General features: G+C 49.5%; 1 protein-coding gene across 1 annotated transcript; it reads left to right on the top strand.

Annotated features, from left to right (window-relative positions):
* The first annotated feature begins 4,165 nt into the window (after window positions 1–4,165).
* LOC308470786 (uncharacterized protein) lies at window positions 4,166–7,807 on the top strand. Its single transcript, XM_080994249.1, has 2 exons — window positions 4,166–5,720; window positions 5,767–7,807. The coding sequence occupies exon 1, from the start codon at window positions 4,695–4,697 to the stop codon at window positions 5,448–5,450; it is 756 nt and encodes a 251-aa protein (XP_080850375.1). The 5' UTR covers window positions 4,166–4,694; the 3' UTR covers window positions 5,451–5,720; window positions 5,767–7,807.
* The last annotated feature ends 223 nt before the right edge of the window (window positions 7,808–8,030 follow it).

The following is an 8,030-nucleotide window of genomic DNA, read 5'->3' as shown; positions in this document are numbered from 1 at the left end:
TCACCCCGATAGAGCTCAGGATGAGGTAGTGGTGGGGGAAGGCAGGAACCCCCGGACCTTCGAGGCCCAGGACCCAGTGTACGCAAAGAATTTTGGGGCAGGCCCAGCATGGGTACCCGCCACAGTCACCAGGGTCACTGGCCACGTGTCGTACGAGGTGCTAACGGATGGGGGGCAATGCTGGCGCCACCACTGCGACCAGATACGGCGACGATTCCCAGGAGAAAACCAGGAGGAGGACAGGTCAGAGGAGTCCCAAGCGAACAGCGGGGCAATGAGGCCCATAGAGCAGGAGGGGCCAGCAGGAGAGGCAGAATCAGTAAATACAGAGAGGACCCGTGAGGCCGAAAGGACACCGGAACCAGAACCACGACTGAGCGAGCCGGTTGCACCAGACCAAACAGCCCCATCACAGCCAGCATCCTTGGAACACGAGCCAGAACCTGGAGCCCGGACCAGGGAACACCCCAGGCCACAACGCACATGTAGGCCGCCGGCATACCTTGAGGACTATGAATGCGACCTCCCGGGCAGGACTGGAACTTAGAGGGGAGGGGTGTTATGTACTGAGTTGAATAGGATCCAAACTGCAGCAGTCTGATTGGTCCTAGAACAATAGGATCCAAAATGCAGCAGTCTGATTGGTCCTAGAACAATGCAGCAGTATGATTGGTTGGCAGGAACCACCCAATCCTGCTCCAGATAGAAGTGAATCCACAACCTGATTGGCTTACAGTAGAATTCCGGAATTAGCCAATCATGTGCAGCCCATTGTGTAAATAATGTATATAAAGCAGATACTGTGAGGGAACTTCCATTCAGTCCTCCTCACCACTATGAGCTGAATAAAGAGCCTGAAATCACTTTGCGACTCTGAGTATATTTCAGTTTCCAAAATCACAAGAATTTCTGCTTGCCTGACCAACTCTCTCCCCTCTCATTCCCCTGCATATTCTGAGGGTTCTCCCAAGCACACCCCTGAGACAATATATTGGGGGTAGGAGTGCAGGGGCACGGAGGGAAGAGAGGGGGCAAGTTCCATTACACTAACGGAAGTCATTGTGCAGGCCAGTTACTGGAATCCAGCCCATAGCTGCACACCACGGCCAATCTCTGCCGAGCAGTAGCTGGATGCCAGGGGGTTCCAGGCGCTCACCGAAGGTTGGGTTTCTGTTGGAAAACCAAGGCACAGCAGATTCTGCAGAGTCTTAGAAATATGCTTTATTCATACATATTTACACTTGAAGCCTTCAATGGCGGGGGTGCAGAACATTATGTTCAAAGAGTGTCCCTCATTGCTCCTCTCACAGCTTCAGCAAGCTTGGGGCCAAAGTAGCAACAGCCAAGCATGGCCTCCAGTCTCACAGTGCAGCCTCCTCTAGCCAGTGCCACATGGAGTTTTGCCTACATTCCTCCTCCTTGTTCCCAGAACACCTTGCCCCAAAACCTCTGCATAAAAGGACAATTTTTTCCCTGTGTGACGTCACACTCATATTGCCCTTGTAGGGTCTTTTGTCTTCTAGATGGCTTTTGCAATGGGGTAGTGGCAGGGCCATCATCTCCCTCTGCCTCTCTATCTTGCAGCAAAACAAGCTCAGCCTGTCAGCTCACCTTAATTGTCAAAGCTCTGATTAAACCCCAGCACCCAAGAAACTAGAAGGAAAAATCTGGTACCCACAAATTTGGGGGATCCCTGCTCCTCCACTAACCCGGTATTGACCTACCAACACAAGTAATAATTCCACCTCTTACGTATCGTGATAATTATAAGTAAATGTATTTGCCCCTTCAACCAGTAAATGAGTTATGAGTGTGGATGGGGTGTGGGGTTTAATCCTTGCTATTCCAGCATGATGGAGATTAGGAGATCAGACAGCAATAACTTCTCCAGTTCACTGTTTTGGTCAGAGCTACATATAACTTCCTGTGCAAAAAGTCTGATGGAGGGGAAGGGGCAAAACAGAGCTGCTCAAACTACACACACCAATCAGCCATGCAAAATGTGGGCAATTGCACAAAACTTCCACACAATGCAAACATTTCAGAACTATTTTGGATATTTTACAAATGCCAGATCTTTTTGCAATTGAATTAAAAGTGGTTTGGTGAATGCAGTGTTCCAGAATAGCGATGGAATGATAATGACATGTGGAAGTATGGGGATAAGTCGGGGGGGACGGACCCAGAAGCTATAGAGCTACACAAAAAACATCTGGAAGGGCGCTAAGGCACATTTAAGACAACTAGAATTTGGCTGAGAGCCAGTGGGTAGCATATGAACTTTACATTTTGCCATATATCAATTTGTAATGAGATAGTTTTCCTTTAAAAAAAAAAAAAAGCCGGGGGGGGGGGCTGAATAATTAGGATAGTGAGCCAGATCCTCACATATCCCCTGCAGCTATTATGGTCCTCCTGTTTTCCATAAGTGCAAAGCCCAAGATTTTAAAGTGGTCGTTTACCATTAAGAAACAAGGTGTGCATTAGTGCACCCAGCAAAAAGTAGTGAATCTAAATCATCATCATCAAGACCCTCCCATCCCACTGAAATATCTGCAAAAAAAATAAAATAAATCCAATTGAAAAATCCAAGCTGAACTGGGAGAAAATAAGTAAAGGAACACAACAAGGCACAAACTCCTATTTTTGAAATCTCTTAGTGAGACAGTTCTGTTTGTTTACTCATCTTCTCGGGGGGGGGTGTGCAAGAACTGCTCCACGTGACGATTATAAACAAGGCCAGAAGAGCTGGCTGCGCGCGCGTCCCCTTCGATTCGTGCTGGCGCTGCTGCACTCTTGTAAATAGGGAAACGTTTGACCCATCCTCTTCCTCCTAGTACACCATCTTCCACGGCTTCTCGTTGCCACCCGCCGCCATTGCAAGGAATTTACTACACAATACTGTACTGTACTATATAGCAGTCATTTTAAGAATAAGAACAACGCGCATTCTTAAAAAGTAACATTAACTTGACCTTAGCGATGATAGATGAGCCGCACTGCTCGCTGTTCTTAAACTGAACTGCCCCCGAAAATGTACCCCGTGCCGTCCAATCTCAGCGTCTTGTTTACGCAGAATAAATATCCTGTGTTCAGTGAGGTTTACCCTCACTTCTAGCAAGTGCGCATAGGTTTGCAGTCTTAGCCTGACAGTTTATGAGAAAATGTTTCATTGGTGAGGGAGGGAAGCACCGTCTATTTCAGGAAGCACCTGTGGAAGCGGCTTCCCCGCCGGGGCTGCTTCATGTTCCTGGAAAGAGAGCAGATCGGTCTCCCCTAAGTCCCTAAACATGTTTCCTTGTGAGCTCCGCTGATCTAAAAGGGGTTTGCTTCCAAATCGGGGTGCAAGTGGAAACGTCCAAACAAATATGTCCACCTTCAAGGAACACAGTCCACCATTTTCTCTGCCCTGGCAAGGAGACAGGATGGCGGAATCGTCTGCCAGCTGACATGGGGGTTGGGTGGGTGGTGGAGAGGTCCACTGATATGAGGCTAAAAGGCAGGAAGGAATTAAACTGAGCAAGGAAATAGAGTTAAGAAGCAACTGAGTACTGTAGATATATATATATATATATATATATATTATGCGAGCCTTGAATGTCACTGAAAATGCGCTTTGCAGCCTTCCGTCCTAGGAGTGGAACCGCAGACTGTGCATTCTGACGGCTCTATATCTCCGCTACCGAGATGCGGACGTGAACTTTCTCGGGCCGCCACACTCCTTTCGCGTCCGCCGGGTTCAGCGACCCACTTTGAGCCATTTTACGCGCCTACCCCACTCGCTCGCGCTTCTACGGACAGCTAAGCACTTTACGGAAGAGACCTCGAAGACGCGACTCTAGGAAGAAAACGCAAGCGTAAGTACGGTTTCTGCATAGGAGCTCAGGAGAAAAAGACTTGCCTTGCGATTTGGACCAAACCAACATAGATATAGATATACACCCTCACACAAACACAAAATAAAAATAAAAATGGGGAAATGAACCTCACAGCAGCATCTTCCCTCCTCCCCTCAGATTGTCTAATTTTTGCGTTTTATTTGTGTCCCTCCAGTTAAGGCTCTGGAAATATTTGTGGGAATATTTGTGTAGATAATGTGGGAAACGGCTCATCCCCCCTCCAGTGGCCGCCATTGGATCGTTCCAAACTATATATATAAGTGGGCGAGGCGAAGCGTTCAAACACACAGACCCTGAAACGAGTAGGGAGAGATCGGTATGTGCTTTATTTTTTGAGCGCTTTGAGCTGAGCGGAACTTGTAGGTACAGCCCAGTGGCGCTTCACTCCTCCTCACCCCCCTCTCCTTTCCCCACCGTCCCAGGCACCAAAATCCAGTTCCTGTAGAGAAAGGGGGTCTTGGACTTGAGCAAAACACCCCCAGACCCACCTAGCAGCTCTGAGCAGCAGCAGCTAGCCTTCGAGGTGGTCAAGCTGCCCCTCAGCCTGCAGCCTCCCGGCCGGGCTATGCGCTGCAAAAAGGCTCTGGTCAAGAAAAAAACGGAGCGGATTGTGAAAAGGTAGAAGCTAGGCGAGGAGAGCCCAGTGCGGGGGGATCTGGAGGTTTGAAGGGCGCCCGGAGAAACCGACCCGAGAAGCAGCGAGAGAGGGGAAAGGAGGAGGCGAGGAGGGCTGCTGCTTTTGGGGGGGTTGCTTGGCAGCTGCCCCGGGAGTATGCGAGAGGAGTGTCCTTTGCTATGCTGAGAAGGCAAGAGCTGCTGATGTGCGGCAAGGGGGTCCGCTGCTGGGATCCCCCCCAGGCCGGGAGAGGCGAAGAGGTGCCGGAAGGGGCGTTCTTCCGCTTGCAGCCGCTGAAGGAGAGGGGGCAGCCGCGGAGGGTCTTCGGCCGCGGCAGGCCCAGCTGGCACCACCGGAGGCGGGGCAGGAACCCCAGTTCCTCGAGGGCGCACGGACGCCAGCACTATTACCAGCAGCAGCAGCAGCAAGCCAAGGTTTGGCCCCGCTGCTACCGGCCCACGCGGCCGCGGGTGCTGCTGTCTCTGCGCCCGGTCAACATGATGGGCAAGCGGGCGCCGGGCATGCGGGCGCCGCGCAACACCAACCAGTTCCTGATGCGCGAGAAGTACCAGCTCATGCACCTCCGCTCGGACTCGGTGGGCACCGAGAGCGGCGGCTCGGACTGCGAGATGGACCCGCTCGACATGGACTCGTACCTGGGCGTGCTGGAGAACGCGCGCGGGGCGCTCATGGACTGCGCGAGCGCCGACGGGTCGCCCTCCCCCGCCCGGGCCCCGACGACAGCGGCGCTGCTGCCGCCCCCCGACGAAGGCAGCCTCCCGCCGCAGGCGCCCGGGCTGCGCTTCTCCGGAGGATCCCTGGAGGGCGCGCTGCAAGAGGAGAGCTTGCAGTACTTCCCCTCCGAGGACGATGTCATCGAAAGCGAGATCTTCATGGAAAGAGACTTTCACGAGTTTTGTAGCAGCATCGCCTGACTTGCCTGGGCTTTTCTTTTCTTTCTGTGGCTGGGCTGAATGTCATCTCGTTACGTTCTCTTTTTCACCGCCGTTTGTCCGAGTGGATCTCGGGAGCCACACCGCCTGGGTAGCTGGGGTGGGTTGTGGTGGTATGAATGTATGCTTCAGTGTATTGAAAACTCCCCAATCTCTTGACTGTCTCCCCCAAATGGACCAATGGTCAAGTCACAACTTACCACAAAGGTGTGTGGATAAACTTGCTAAGGTGGCAACCTGTGAAGATAGTAGGTGTTATGTACTGAAGTTCTCACCCTGGGCCACAAATTAACAGTAGGATTTGTTGAATTTGTGTCTCACACTTGCCTCTGATGTATGTGGGCAAATAGCCATCTCTGTCCCCTGCATGGTGATACTCCGGTCTGTCATAGATCCTATGGGATCCTTTTTATTTCCTGCCCAAGGAAACTGCAGCAACTCTGGTCAATGGTTTTAACCAGACCCTTTGGACACACCATTATTATTAAAGATTATCACTGGGAGAGGCAGGGTTAGCCCCCCCAGGAGGCAAGGTGAGGCAATTCCCCCAAGCAGCAGCACCCACAGGGGCAGCAGATCCTGATGTAGATCTTTATTCCCCTACTGTTCCCTCACTTTTTCCCTGGAAGTGGGGGGCACCATTTTGTGGTTCACCTCAGGTGCCAAAATATGTCTGTCTGACCCTGAGGAGGGAAAATTTAGATTTTGACTGGGGGTGGGGAGGGGAAAGGAAGTGCTCTGGCTGAATTTGTCATTTTTATGGAATATGCTCAGAGAAGCTGCTCAGATGCAAAGAACAAAATTTATGCGGTCAAAAGAGATTACAGCGTTTATGTAAGACTCATTGTGTATTTTTTTATGATGGCATAATCAGGAAGAATGCAGCTACATCCCACATGCCTTCAACTCCCAGTTAATTTGGGGGATGGATGGAGAGGGAGTTAAAAGAGAAAGACGCTCTGTATTGGGGCATTTAAAAAACCAAAACAAAACACTTCCCTGCTACCCCTTTGCGTTTTTGTCAAATGGGGCCAGGCCAATTGATATGCAAAATTCTATGATTATGACTGTAAATAAAGTACACTTTTTATAATAAAGGAAATGAGATGTGACTTCTTGTGGGTCTTTTCCACCTCTTTCTCTGTGGGAGGTGGGAAGATGCAATAGGAGAGGGGAAGACCAAGCCAGTGTTGTGGAAGGAGGGAAGGGGATCTGCAAGCCTGACAGTGCTCATTCTGTGAAACAGGCAGTTCCAAAATTAGGTAAACTCATTTTTCTGCTGTTCTGTGCTGAATACTGAGCAGATCTTTAACTAAGAGACACCATTAAATCACTGGGCTGTCATAGTAGGAGGGAAGTAGCACAAGTGCCCACTCCACCATTAAAAATAAAAAAGTGGCAAAGAGGTACATAGACCAGCTTGACTGCCTGCCTCTTAGAAGCTAAACATTACAACAGGAGACACCCAAAGTGTGGTTTGCATGTTGGTGGCACAGTGTGAGGAAAGGAATACAAGTAAGCCAGCATTACGTCTGACTCAACAAGGCAGTAGGCAAGAGTGAGGAACAAAGGTGGTGGGAGGGATTTGAGAGCCTGCAGATAATAAAGGAACAGCCACGTTTACGAAAGTGCACACCATATCCCACAGTGAATATCCTCTACTGGAGAAGAAGCAATACAATTCAAAATTGTATTTCAAAATTGAAATACAGTGGTACCTCGGGTTACATATGCTTCAGGTTACAGACGCTTCAGGTTACAGACTCCGCTAACCCAGAAATAGTACCTCGGGTTAAGAACTTTGCTTCAGGATGAGAACAGAAATCGTGCTCCGGCGGCGCAGCAGCAGCGGGAGGCCCCATTAGCTAAAGTGGTGCTTCAGGTTAAGAACAGTTTCAGGTTGAGAACGAACCTACAGAACGAATTAAGTTCTTAACCCAAGGTACCACTGTATTCTCATTCAGCCATTTTTCCCCACCATGAACACTGTTGATAAAATGGAGGGACGAAAATTACCTGGCACTCCAAGATCCAGCTTTGAACACTAGAGGGAGAAACAAGATCTCTCAGCTCAACTTCTGTAGCAGTTTGCTCATATGATCAGCAAGGAAGCATGTACTAGGGAACACTTGGACGTGCTGCAGAGAGGAATAAATAGATCACAGACATCCAGTTCCTACAAGCCAGTTCCCACCCTTCCAAGTTGTAGCAGCTTGCTTGCACAGAGAAGAGGTGTCAGATTTTGAGAAACCTCTTGTTGTTTTTTTAGTGTGCTTTCAAATACTACTTGTTTGTTGCAGGAAAAAAATAATTTTCCAATAAAATGTATGGTTACTTGATTTTTTTTCAGTCTCTTGATGGGAAACATTTTGGTCACCAGGGCAACTATAGTTGGTAAACTGGAGTTGGAAGTGGAAAAAAAAAAGAGCAATAGCGGTCATTGCCTGCCAAAATGTGCAAGAGGAGGTGTTTGCTAGTTCTGGGAGCTTGGAGTTAGGACAGGAAGGTGGAAACTTAAAATGTCCTAAGTGTTGCTAAAGATTAGCACACTTCTCTCTCCTG

This window comes from Podarcis pityusensis (assembly GCF_964106645.2).
Source record: "Podarcis pityusensis genome assembly, chromosome: 2".
Classification (NCBI taxonomy): Eukaryota; Metazoa; Chordata; class Lepidosauria; order Squamata; family Lacertidae; genus Podarcis; species Podarcis pityusensis.
This window is presented reverse-complemented; position numbering and strand designations above follow the sequence as displayed.

Bases quoted from the DNA above. Each gene is read 5' to 3' on its own strand.
- LOC308470786 (XM_080994249.1), top strand. From the start codon at position 4,695: ATGCTGAGAAGGCAAGAGCTGCTGATGTGCGGCAAGGGGGTCCGCTGC.